Here is a 14,255-nt window from a genome sequence, read left to right as displayed (position 1 = left end):
GGAATTCCCAGTTTTAACACACTCACACTCACACTCACACTCACACACACACACACTAAAACAGCGTCTGGCCTATTTGCCAAATGAAGTGAATCTATTATGGCTGTGGGTGTGCAGGTCTGTAGGAGGGGGAAAGAAATGCTAGTGCATGTCATAGTAGTGAAGTTTATTGATATCTGTGCACATGTTATATATTTTGTTAGTGCATTTGTGTCCCTAAGAGCAACAGTAAGTGTGAGGACTAAACAAGGCAGAGATTCAATTCAGAAATACATTTGGCAGAGAGAATGATTATTCTCAAGGTCATTTAACAAAGATAAATACATTTTTATTATTTGCTTCAATACAAATGCACACAACCACATCTTTCAAAATTCTGAAATTCTTTTCCCTCAACATAGAAGACGAACAAAACTCTAGTGTCTAGTCATACACTTCCAGCTACAGTATTTCTGATCAGCTGTCCTTGCTTCGCTTTTATTCAGAGGGCGAGTGAACTGAGGGGTAAAGCTGCTGGGAGGCAGGGGCACTTTTGCTGATTCATTCAGGTATTAAAATGACAATGTGTACATTTTTATGATGAAGTGAGGACAAAATCATTAGTACTGCTTAGGGAGTGTTTTACTTCCCTGGGTAGTTGCATAAGACTGGCGAGGTTTCAATATAGTTCTCTAAAACAGGTGTAACACGGGTCAAAGACTTCATCCATAGGTCACACTCTGACAAAATATACAGTCCCACTTTTTGCTTCCTCTGGACATTTATGTGTTCACTGGAGGCTAAGGGGAAGAGACAGAAGAATTCAAGAAAACACTGCTTTACCAGCATGTAGAGATTTTCCCAGAAGTCTTGGGTCATGAGGCGAAAGAGGGTGAGGAAAGCCCATCCAAAGCTATCGAAGCTGGTGTAACCGTAGTTGGGGTTCCTTCCGGCTTTCATGCATGTATAGCCCTCTGGACATCGTCTGAAAGGAACACATAGCAATGTGAAAACTGTAACTTAATGTAAACTTAATGTATCACTGTAGCATTAACACAGTCAGACTTACAGATACATGCATCACTGGCAGTCGAGCATACAACAGGAGCATGAAAATGAGCTTGAAAAAATTCTTGGTAAGTGTGGTTTCTTTGTTGTTGTTTGCTTGGGCATGCATGCTTACATGTACAGTATTAGTTGTAGGATATTGATATGGCTTATCATATTTATTATATTTCATAACCTTTTTGAAAGCAAAAAAGTCTGTCTCATGAATATATACTCATACTCTTTATTTTGTAAATTGCTCAAATGTTTTGTCCATGAATAATGAATGGCATCTATAATGACTAAAATTAGCTTGTTTAGTATCAGTAGCACCAATTTCTTTTCACATGCTAATTAAGGTTTGTTGTCTATGTGGTTAAGTTTGCAAAAACATGCATGGCCTGAAGATCAAATAGGCCAAAATGAGATGCTTGAGGTGGTGCATCATACAGGATCATCGCCCTGTGACACACAGGAAGAGCCAGACCTGGATTCACCCCCCGTACCGAGAACCTCTACACACCACAAGAATCATTCCAAGGCAGAGCTTTAGATCGACTAGTCAAGTAGCTGGCAGGGGTCAGTTTGATGAGGAGGTGGACAGGATCTTTGAAGCCATAGCCAGGGGTGATGCAGATCAGAAGCACCAGGTAATGTCAACCATCAGAGTCGACATTACTGCTGAGAAGTTTGGCGTGAAGAAGCAGTGGGTGACAAAAAAACCCTGGGGTAAAAACTGGTGGGGGACAATCAGCCAGCTATGATAAAGGCTGAAATCTCTAAGGAGGCAGCGCTAGGAAGAGAGGGAGGAGGATTACGCCGTCTTAGCAGATCTTCAGAACATTGTGAGAAATAAGGTCATCACCCTCTGCAGTGCAGAGTGGCACAAAAGGAGGGACAGAGAAAGAGCCAGAAAGTGAGTGGCATTCATGGCAAACCCCTTCTTTTCACCAAGAAGCTGAAAAGGCAGAAGCAAAGTGGCCACCTGGCGTGCTCCATAGAGGAGATCACCAACATCTAGGAGCCAGCATTGGAGGAGATAAAGAAGCTAAAACAAGCTTGGCCCAAGGCCCATGTGGAATGCCTTGCAAGGTCTACAGCAAGTGCCCCAGGCTCCTGCGACAACTGTTGAGGAACCTCAAGGTGATCTGGAGGTGGAGGAGGAAGGCAGCTCAGATGTGGAGATTTGAAGGTGTAAAGATTCCAAACGAGGAAGCAAGCGCCATCAAGCAATTCAGGACCATCACATTCCCAAGTGCTGAAAAGAAGACGGTCTCCAGTATTGCTGCTTGATAGTGGAAGAAGAACTCATATGTTGACAGCTCAGCTCAAGTCTTGATGGTCCCAGGGTGCACTGAGCATCACATGACATGACAGACATCACATGACTGCACTGTAAGGATGCCATCGGGAACATTATTGATGCTGAGGAAAAGGCATGAAGATGGCTGCGGATCAAGAAGGGAGACCCATGGCCCACACATGCTACTAAGCCTGATCAACCCTGGCTGGGTCATGTGGGCTGAAAGACCCAAAACACCCAATGACCCCTGGATACGTCACCGACGGTGTGTGTTAGTGCCTCGCAAAACGTGTGAAGGAACAACAGAAAAACCAGGGATACCTGCAGAAAACACTGGCATAAATATGGAGGCATGCATTAAGTGAGAGAAGCACCGGCTTACCCTGAGTCAGAACTATTTCCACATAGTAGAGCATCAAGCTGATCAGGGAGGAAGTAGAAATTAGCTGCAAAAAAAAAAACAAAAAAAACAGAGAACAGCCACTTGCATTAGCCGCTGGGCACTTTCATTATTCAATGTTTCTATAAATTTTTTATATCAGCAAGGTAGAACAAAAACAAAACAATACAAAGAGAAAAGAATTACCAAGATGCACACACACATATCATCTCACATTTATGTGGAACCAGTTTAATCAAGTGTCAAGGTCGTCACTCACTGTCATTCATGATGTATGTGGCCCAGTCAAAGCCCTTGCTGCCATTTGGCAGAAGCTGATCAGTCATGTTGATTGGCCAGAATACACACTTATTCCGCAGGTTCCCCATGAAGAGCTGCAGTCCAATCAGAGCAAAGACGCTGAGACAGAAGACTGTGAGGATCATCACATCCGACAGCTTCTTCACAGACTGGATCAGAGCACCCACAATGGTCTTCAGGCCTGTCAATTAATATATAATACACACAAACACACACACACACACGCACACACACACAAACACACAAACACACCAATGTGCAGGAATGCACATACATGAAAACAGACAAACTCATATACACACGCACACCATCATAACCATTCAAATGCACAAAGACACGCGCACACACACACACACACACACACACACACACACACACACACACACACACACACACACACACAGATAGAGAAATAAAAAGACTTGCAACTTCTGGCACTGCAAGAGAGCACAAGCTGAGTTTGGTTCTACAGCTGCAATTCAGAGCTGACTCAAGTCACGTAGGAAAAAAGTTTAGTTAGGTAATGTATATCTAATCCTGTATTTAACCCTGTGCTTTGCAGGCTGTTACATAAATCTAAACTTGGCAAGCATCAGAACTATTTCACAAGCACCTACACCCGGTGATGCTGAGCCTCAACACCAGAAATGGACCTTGTGTGTCTTGTGCATTTTCTTGGAGTATAAAACCAGTTGTTCCTGTCATTCCTGCCTGGATGGAAAGCTGCAGTGCAGGCTGTCGTCTCTTTTTAAGTCATTAATCAGACAGTTGCTATGCTGTGGGTATTTATCACTTCATGTATGATTTAAGCATATGCAGAGACTGTCATTGAACATCTTAACAGCGCACAAAAATGATCACTCTTGGAAAGTAAGGGCTCCATTTTGTCATAAAAATTTTCTGATATGGAAAAAAAAAAAGAAAAGTTATTTAAAAGAATTATAATAAGAAAAACAGCTCAGGTAACCACTGGGGTGTGAGTCGGTGTAGTGTGTTGAGAATGATACATTTGTGTAAATGTAATAAGTTAATCACATTATCATACAAATATAATAGGTTAACTGCGAAATAATTGCTACATAAAGCACTACTGCACAGTAGCAACACAACCGAGCCTGCAGTAGTGAGAAGAAAGCTGAGAATCTACTTTGGGTGTGAAAGATATTTAGTGTAGAAATTGGAATTCTCTAAGATTTAAACATAAATAATTTAAGCACAGTGCAATAATGGCACAGGTATTCCCATAAGGTAATATAAAAGTGTGGCCTATGTGTGTGCATTGTGTATGTGTGTGTGTGTGTGTTTGTGTGTGTGTGTGTGTGTGTGTGTGTGTGTGTCGGCTCGGGGGCTTAATATCTCAAGTCATTGACTGCAGGCACAACTCTGCAGCTGAGAGGCAGAAGAACATGTTGTCCTGCATCTCCACGTCTCCTGGGAGGAGAAAACCTGTCTCCTTTCCTGTGCTAGTTTTCTTGCTATTGACTTCAATTGTTTCCTTTCCTGTTCAGTTTGCAAGGATTTAGACTAATATTACTTATTATGAATACTATTATTTCCAATAAACAGAATGATCCCATATTATGAAACTGGATGTCTTCTGTCTTTTAATAAAGTTTTAATAATCGATTCAATATGGCCGCATAGAAAGTCAAGAGTCTCTCTGTGGATATAAATAAAGTTTATCAGTTTTCAACAGTGGATTAAAAAGGTTAAATTATTTGTAGCTTTTAGAAGCTACAAAATTACATTCAAGCTTTTACTCTTGTCCAACTTTGTTGGACGTAAGGCTCTTTTCTCTCTTACTTCCTTTATAAGCACCACATGACTGTTTTCACACTTATATGCACCACCACGTGTCTGAAACACGATTTTCTCAATGAGATTCTTACTATTAATGATGGAGCCCGACATGAAGGCATCATTTTCTGCCAAAGTTGGAACAGTTTTGTTATTATCACTTGAGAGATTTCCGTGTTTGTCTGTTTTTTGTCTGTGCTCCTTCACACTGGTTTGAGGTGGGTGGGGCTTAGCTGGAAAAACGTGAATCTCATGACTGTTGTGGGGTAGCTTGCTTATGTTTCCAGGTCACTGTCAGCCAGGTTTGATCTTTTTGGCTGTTAAACAATACATAATACCTAATTATGTTTAAGTTTTCAGAGGCTTTAAAAAGACAGAATACTTGAGCACTGTATGGTAGCAATAAATCCTTCCATAACAAAATCCAATTTAAGAAAAAAAAATTATAGCTACAAAACTCATTACAAAAAGTGATCCAAACTCAGCTTATTGCAAATTCAGGCAGCTTGTTATGAGCAGATCCTCAGATTTAACCCTTTAATGGAATAGATGTATGTAGTGCAGATTTCTATTTACATGGTTATCATGAAGAGACTTTTCTTGAAACGTTCAGGAAAATCAAAGACATGACTATTTATTGTGTAATAACAGCACACTATGATGCATTCAAGTTAAACCACAGATATAGAGGTCAAATTCAGTTTTTGTTTGTTTTATCATAAAACACATAACACCACAACAACTGCAACTATATGGGATGTTTCCATCAGAAAGACACATTGACATTTGCACATTTTACATCGGCGACTCGACTGTTCTATAGAAATGTGGGTTTTTTTCTGCTGAGAAAGAGCAGACAGCACCACAGCTGGATTTAGGATCTACCTGGACAGGAGATCATGGGATTACGATTTGTGTTCATCTATGGGAACATCCCTGACTAACTGCAGTTATTAATTATACTGCATCCATCAAATCAACTGAGCACGGCAGCACCACAAACAGCGAGCAGCCAGAACCAGGCTCAGTCAAGGAAGCAGGAAGTGAAGAGGAGAAAAGAGAGGACAGGCGAGGAAGAGTCGGTGGTTGGGAGGAGAAGGAGGGGGGCAATGAGAGGTGGCATGCAGGTCATTTAAACGCCAAGGCTGAAGGAATTGACTCTGTGTCAGCATCACTTGTCTGTAAACCGTGATGGTGACCTTGCTTTAACTGAAGAACCGTTCCCATCCCGGGCACCCCTTTCTCCCACTCTTTCGGTGCTGGGCAAGCCCTCAGGCTGGTTTAGCCCAGAGCGCAACTAGGCGCAACATGCCAGAGGGTGAGTTTATTGTACTGGACTGACTGTGTTGTTTGTGTGTAGTGATTTCATAGTGTCTGCATAATTGTTTCACAAGCATTTCAAGTGGATCTAATGTAGAGGCAAATGTATAAACTTAAGTTACTGTGTGTTTCCCAAATATCTTATTAAATTTGACAAATATGCACAGAATTTTGCTGATCTATGATATTTATGTTTTATTTATGTTTCCCTTACACTCCCAGGATGGACAAAGATCTTCAAAAAAAGAAAAAAAAAAGAAATTAAAAAAAAAATCTGAATCAAATAACTCTTATAACTAAAAGAAAACAAAATCAGAAGGAAAAGCCCCTTAAAGCCAAACTTGTAAAAGCATGTGTCTCAAAGCTTCATGCAGCGTCAGTGTGTTGTCAAATTAGGCTTGGCAGTCTTAGGGAATTAAAAGTCTTAAGAAACAAGAAGGCAGTGTCATAGACTCTGAGAATTTGGATCAGTGTATGATCATGTTTTTCCCTAAGAAATCTGTTCATTTCACCACTCATGATAAAGTCAACTCATTGGAAATAATATCTAAACTCTTTCCCTGTGTTATGACATTGTTTTGGAAATTTATTTGTATTTCACTTTGGGTAAAAATGGAAAGATAGTTGTTGCATACCATAGCAGCTGTCCGTGTTGGACATGCGAGCCCACAAGACTGCCAGTAGACTGCTAAGCCTATCAAAAATGTATTGCTACCATTTTTGATTGTCATAAAACAAAAGTAAAAAAATCTAAAACATCCTCTTTTTAAAAGGAAAAAAATATATAAGTACTAGAAATAAAGACAGCTAATAGGTAAATTATACTCAGCCTTAGTGTTTAAATGGGAATCTCACCTGGAATGACAGAAATAGTTTTCAATGCTCGGAGAACCCTGAACGTTCTCAGCGCCGAGACATTCCCAAGGTCCACAAACTCTGTTATATATCTGTAACAAGGTAGGATGACACACAGAACAGAACCCCATGACACACAACACACACAATAACAACACACACACGCACACGCATGTACGCGCAAGAGCACGACACCAGCACCACCATCGAAGACCAGGAGGGGACACCACGGTGAGAGAGAGAACGCCTGTCCGACCAGTGGGAAGAGAACGAAGGAGGAAGAGGAGAGGAGAGGGACTGAAACAAAACCACACCTAACATCAACCCCGTGACTCGCCCACCCGCAAACACAAACACCTGGACTGTCTTACCTGGGATAACTGAAATTGTTTTCAAAGCCCTCAGAACCCTGAACGTACGCAGAGCTGACACATTGCCTAGGTTTACAAACTCTGTTATATACCTGCAAGGTGGATCAGATACAGTTACTCAGCAGCCATCCCGAACAGAGGAAAGATAGAATAGATAGTTACATAATACTTTAATAAGCATTATCAAGGTGGTAATATGGACTGATGTGGATTGAAGGTGCTGTAGGCAATTTTTGTTGACAATCGTTTTGCTATATTTAGTAAAAAAAATCATCTTAGATATTCCACCACGAATGATTAAATTCAGTGTTTCGGAGGGGGGAGGGGATTGTCTGGACATTTTTCAGCTTCCCCTCCAAAATTTCAAAGTTCTTAAAAACCATTTAGCTCTGTGCAGGAAAGCATGCCTACTGCCTGTCAATCACACATGAGCAACTCAGCATAATCTTTACAAGGAGGAGAACAAATCCATATCCATTCACAGAGAAGATGACATGAAACAAAACACTGGCAGTTAAATTAATTTGGATAAGAAACTTCACATGTTTTAGGTTTATCAATAACTATGAGACTGAGCTCAAAAATTTGTGACAGATATAAAAAGGATGAATTTCATAACAATAGTTGCGTGAAGTTGAGTGAAGGCTGGACAGAGAGTTGCCACTTCAAATTTGGTATTTTTTTGCTGTAAATGACATATACTGTAAGTGTTGATCAAAAATAGTTTTTCAGGTTGGTGGAGATTTTGAAGTTTGCCCACAGCAGCTTTTAGATGGGGGAGTACTGTCTTTGTCAGTGATGATGTGTCAGTATTAAAACCACCCCAGCAGACAGCAAAAACAGCAGTTTTGTTGTTAACAGGTTCAATCAAAGACAAAACATTTGACAGATGTATGTTATGGGTCCCACACCACGATGGAATATGTAAATTAGTCATTAAACTATTATGACTATCACTGCAATGTCTAATGTTTAGCATGTTTAGCTTAGCTTGGTTTGTAACATTTTTGTACCAAAATAAACATTTGGCTGTGTCTGAAATCACTCTGCCAGGGTCCAAATTTTGAGCGCCCTCAAAAATTCTCCAAGTAAATAATAAGAAATAAGAATGTACGTTAAATTCTGGCAAAAATAATCCCATAATGCAACACAGCAGCTTTTACCGCTCACTCTAAAATAAAGTGTTTATTGTAAAGGGAGAAGTGAACGCGCTGACGAGGGAGTGATTTTGGACACAGCCTCTCACAGCAGATATTTGAACTCATCATAGAAGGAAAAGCACAGGTATACCTTATCATAAGCCATAAGGTACCAGCAGTATTATTATTACACCCATGTTTAAGAAGACAGTGAGGAAGTTCTGTCAATTGGTTATTATGTAACTATGCTTATAAATACATTAAATGATAAATATCATGATATTTTAAAATTTCATGTTGAGATCTTTTCGGTTTCTTGCTTTGTTTGCAGTGCTTTTCACATGTGACCACACTCATTTTATGTAACTTTTAACTATTTACATATTGAATGAGTTTAAATACTTACGCCATTGAGATGACCATGAAATCGAGCCAGTTCCATGGGTCTCTGAGAAAGGTGAACCCATCTATACAGAAGCCCCGGGCAACAATTTTTGTGAGTGACTCAAACGTATAGATACCTGTGAAGGTATACCTTGAAAATAAAAAAAGAAAGAAAGAAAGAAAGAAGACAGTAAAAAGGTGACAGTCACATGAAACAAAGACATGATTGCTGAGGAGAAATATGGATGTGTACTTACTCTACTTGTTTGGACCACTCTGGGGGGTCACTAAATGTCATGAATATACAGTTGGTCAAAATCGTACACATGATGATCATGCTGAATAACGTGAGGAGACAAGTTAAGGAAAGTTTGAACGGTGCCTTAGACATTTAAACATAATTTAAACACAGCAACATCAGAAATAAAATCTTAATACTGACATAAAGCTTAAGGAAGAGGTCAGAGAGGAGAGAAGACAGAGATTTACAGTGCATTAACTTCACTCACTATTCACTGACCACTTGTGATATAAGCACCAAAAAACCAAACTAGCAATGTTTAAAATACTGCATCATCTGTTTTTTTATTCACAGTAAAGCATAGAAAATGAATCACTTGAAAGGATATGAATGTATCAAAATCTTAATAGCTATACGCCTAAGTAGATTAAAAGGGCTTAAGATGTACAAGGAGGGCGTGGCACTGAAGCGGAAGATTGTTTTCCCTTTGTTTAGGACTATAAATGTCTGTGGGGAGAGAGAGAGAGAGAGAGAGAGGGAGAGAGAGAGGGAGAGAGGGAGAGAGAGCAAGACAGTTAGATAAATTGCAGAATTAATTATATGGCACGTATGGTTCAGTACATGGTGTGCAAACCTTTTTGTGCATTGGTTTCCACTATAGCCGCAGGGTTGCTTCTCACAGTACAGGTGATACTGAAATCCATTTGAATGTGGCATTTTGATGCGAGTCCTCACAGTGTTGTCACTTTACCCATTTTGCAATCTCTTACCACTCCAGCATTGAGACAACAGTGTGCGAAGTACTTCGTACTGTAATGATAATACAGTGCATAATACAGTGTATTAAAAATCTAAAGGTATGCAAAAGGAAACATCAGAGGCAGCAGGGACACGAGAGTGTTTTACTCCACTGACATTACTCCCTCTGTGGCCTGTCACCTGAGAACCAAGAGAACAGCTAACACATCTGTCCCGGTTGCATCAGACGGAGCCTCAGTCCTGGCGAGCTTTTCGCCACAACGGTAGCTTTGTGAGTCGCCAAAGAAGCAGCAGACAGGCGCATGGGAAGCTCTCCCCTCTTCATGGCCAAATGACTCTCTTCTCCCCAAGTTTAAAGCTCTTACTGGAAGAGAACCGCAAATGCTGTCATCGATCAGGGGCAGATCTGCTGACTCTAGGCTCTCAACAACCACTCCCCACCCATAAACAGTACTGGGCCAAGTGGGGCTGAGCAGTGGGGTGAGGCAGCAGTGTGTGTTTGTTTGTTTGTGCATACCTGTGTGTAGTTTGTGGATGTTTGTGCCCAATTTTGAACAAAAAAACAATGTAGGGGTCAGAGTGAGAAGTATGAGCATCATTTACAAGCAAACATTTACAACTACTGCTGCTACCAGTGCTTCCAGTTTCTTTTTATACCTATAGGTATTACAGTTTAGAGTTGGTTCAGAGACGATTTATAAATGTGTGGTTTGGGTGAGAAACTGTGAGTGAGTTAATAATGTGCACACGGCAGAGAGTTTTTCCTCCTTCAGTGCATCCTCTCGTGTATTTATGACATAACTGTCAATGTTGGCTGCTGGTATTTACAGAAAACGTATCATGTCCTGTACGTGACGACTATTGAAGACCAATGTCGAGATCAACTCGTATCAGAAGTTATAATAATCTACTGTATATGACTTTGCAGTCAGATCCTTTGCATTGAACTTGAAAAGATAAACAGTTCTTGTATTAGGTTGATATGAATGCAGCTTCTGTGAATTGGAAAAATATATATATATAAATAATAAATAATATAAATATATGAATGAATATATTAATTACTTGTCTAGTTTGCATTCAAGTAATAATATAACAATAACAATCGCTGCACTCACAAATGATAACCTGCTGGTGTACAGAACACACTTATAATAGAGGTAATTGGTCTTTAGTATGCATATGAGTAGAAATATACACACCACCAGTTTGTGGTTCACACCACGGGAAATACTAGAAAGAATGGTGGAGGCGACCAGAAGTGTCCAGAGACGAGTGGTGTCCTGAAATCTAATTAAGGTAAAAATAGCGTCCACAACGTGGGGAGAGACAAAATGTATTCTCTCCATCAGAGGACTCCTCCCCCCCCCTCCCTTTCACATCTCCTGTTCCTTTTTGCATGTAGAGAATCTACTTAAAATATCCTCTCAGTATTTTTCCTGTCACACAGAGAGAAGAATTATCCGTAGTTGATCGACATTATAAGGACAGGACAACACAGGATCTACAGTCATGTTCTCTCAGAGGTCAAGTGATGTGTTTCGCTGACCAATCACATACAGCATGCGGATAGAGGGAGAGATTGTAAAATGAGAAACATATCATTAGCAGGTTACAGACGCCTAGCGTGCATAACTATCTTCCATTATGTTAATCAATGTGAAGCCTCAGATGGATTTAGCCAATGAATTTGTAGAGGTGGTGCTGCAGAGGTTTGCAGAGATGCACATGCTATCTTATAGAGAACATGTCTTCTTTGTCCTTTTTGAGTCAGAGTTTCAATGTAGGTCATCCTCTACAGCATATGGAAGATCACAAGTGTTCATAAAGATTCGAAATTCAACCACTAAGAGGCTTTAGTTAGTCAATGAACCTTGTCCATTTAGAGACAGAAAATTTGTTGATGCAAACTTGGCAACCTGGCACAATTGCTAAATGTCAGGCAATTTCCTTAATTGATTGTCTGCCACACTGATCAATATCAATCAATGATTTAAGCTTATAAAATACTAAATGCACAACTTTTCTCAATACAAGCTTAATCTTCATGTGCTGTTTTCACAGCTCACTTTAATTCATAAACTAAATAAACACTAGTCAATTATTTTAATCAAAAGTGACATAAAAAGTAATAATACCAAAACTTTAAATGACTGACTATACCGAATAATTCTGTGCAACATAAAGGCTTTACTAGAGGACATAAAGTAGGTAAGAGTAGCCTACTAATGCCTACATCAAGCAGAAAAATAAAATGGGCTGCTCCTATCATCTCACTTATTTCAGTTTCAGAATGTGAGTGGTCAGAGATTAATCATATGAGCAGTCTGTTAACAATCAAAATCATTTTTGTTATAGTCTGTTACAGAAGGAGCTACAGTGAGCTGGATAAATGAAGAGCTGCAGGCAAGAGGTGCATATTGTAATTTGGATGAACTCTAAACTCCGTCAATGTAAGTCAGCACCTTTGCTGTAGTATAGAAAACCACTCACTTATCACAGTCAGACGCAGTACACATGGCACACATGCCACTGAGCATAAATCCAAACACCCACACAATGCAAACACAATACTGTTATAACAATGATTAATTGATTTATTAATCACTCATTTCCCCTGTTTAATTAATCTCCCAGACAAATTCTGTAAAGTAGGTTGACAGACAGTGAAGTGGAGACACTGAACCCATCGTCTTTGAATAGAAAGTTTTGCCTTTTGCAGCACATTTCAGTGGCATCAACGTATCATGAAGTGCACTGCGAGGTTTGAGAAGCTCACGATGAATTGGGTAAACATACAGTCACATAGATCACAAAAGGCACTAGCTCATAAAACACTCTACATGTAACACAAAGCCCTTCACACAGAGTGCACGAAGGGACATACACATATCACTATAACACTGATCTACCTACCGACTTACAGTTAAACACATACATACTTATGTATACACTCATGCATAAATACACAACTCAGCAGAGTAAGCTTCACTGTGAGGAAGCCTTATTTGCTGCAAAGCTGGAGAAATGTTCCTAATTCTCCACAGAGCTTTAAAGAAAAAGGCACATATGCAAGAATCTGGAGGCAGAATGCAGCTGCAAGGACTGTGTCTGTGTGTGCGTGTACGTGCGCGTACGTGCGTGTACGTGCATGTGCGTGTGTGTTTCTGTGTGTGTGTGCGTACGTGTGTGTGTGTGTGTGTGGGTGAGGAGGAGGAACAGTAGAGCAGGGATATGGAGAGGGGCTTGCAGGGGTATGGGACAGCAGCAAAGAGAGCCGAAGAGAGAGAGAGAAAGAGAGAGAGTGAGAGAGATGAGGGGGTGGAGGGGGAGTGATGCAGAACAGAAAGCCAGAGAGCTGCAGAGGGGAGAGAGCCAAACCTGAGATGGTTGGGTAGACGGAGAGAGGAGGAGGACTGGGTAGGCATGCAGCAGAGACAGAAACTGAGAATGAGATGATGAGTGAGATCTAAGCGGAGAAACAATAGACAGTAAATCATGGGGAAGGGGGTGTTGTACTTCTCTTTATCATCCCAGGACCCCGGCCTGACACAGACCGGTCTATTACCTCACAAAACTGACTCCAGATTTGGTCTTTCTAACCTGTAGACCTAATAGAAGATTATAATAATGAATTGTAAAAACAACTGGTCGATTAATCGATGTGACAACGTGTAATTTTTTGGATAATTGATTAAGATATTAATCAAGACAAAAAGGCCAAACGTCTTCTGCTTCCAGCTTCTTTTTGTGGATTTGCATCTCCTCCATGTTTTATATCAATGCAAATCAAATACCCTCGGGTTTTGAAGTGTTGGTTGGTTAAACAATTAATAAATTAATTGTAAAGATAATTAAAACAGTTGCTCACTTGGAGCTTTAAATGACCTTCATAAACAGGGATATACTCGGAGTCAGAAGCAACAGAAAACGTGACACACAAACAGCTTTAGCTGGATTTTAGCCTGGTCTGTCATGAGTATCTGATATGGACTGAGTGCATTTTGATTCAGTTTACAGAGAAGCCCAAATACCATAAGTCGACTTCGACATTGTTCACTGTTAAACTGTGATGCTTTGTGACAAATCTCAATAGGATCTCAATAACAGCTTTAATTTAATATCCATTAAGCATTCTAGCCTGAGAAACAACTTGTGTTCCTTTGTTTAAGCTCACTGCAGTGAGAACTTTGTCAGTAATGTCTCACCTAAATGACTGCAAACTCATTTCCCTGCAAATTATACCATACTATATGAAAAGAAAAATGCGTCATCACATTTTTTTTTTTTTTTACCTGTATGTTGTGCTGCAAAACCCCATTTTCCCACCCATACCCCACCCTCCTTCTTTATACCAACG

The 14,255-nt window shown here is 40.2% G+C and overlaps 1 protein-coding gene across 2 annotated transcripts in view; it reads right to left on the bottom strand.

Annotated features, from left to right (window-relative positions):
- The window catches only part of scn8ab (sodium channel, voltage gated, type VIII, alpha subunit b), a 50,498-nt gene that overhangs the window by 27,310 nt on the left and 8,933 nt on the right, over positions 1-14,255 (bottom strand). The window contains exons 3-9 of one of the 2 annotated variants that reach the window (XM_023423481.2): positions 9,525-9,643; positions 9,153-9,242; positions 8,918-9,046; positions 7,002-7,093; positions 2,989-3,210; positions 2,712-2,775; positions 823-964 (exon numbers count right to left, since the gene is read on the bottom strand). In XM_023423481.2, coding sequence (XP_023279249.1) covers positions 823-964; positions 2,712-2,775; positions 2,989-3,210; positions 7,002-7,093; positions 8,918-9,046; positions 9,153-9,242; positions 9,525-9,643 — 858 coding nt within the window. Of the gene's footprint in view, positions 1-822; positions 965-2,711; positions 2,776-2,988; positions 3,211-7,001; positions 7,094-8,917; positions 9,047-9,152; positions 9,245-9,524; positions 9,644-14,255 lie in introns of those variants that run through there. The other variant, XM_087178631.1, reaches the window with a different exon arrangement.

The sequence above is a fragment of the Seriola lalandi genome, unplaced genomic scaffold (genome assembly GCF_002814215.2).
Source record: "Seriola lalandi dorsalis isolate HSWRI2012SDOR001 ecotype SW California unplaced genomic scaffold, Sedor1 jcf7180002054692, whole genome shotgun sequence".
Lineage (NCBI taxonomy): Eukaryota > Metazoa > Chordata > Actinopteri > Carangiformes > Carangidae > Seriola > Seriola lalandi.
The sequence above is the reverse complement of the archived record's forward strand: the minus strand, read 5'-3'. Positions and strand labels throughout refer to the sequence as shown.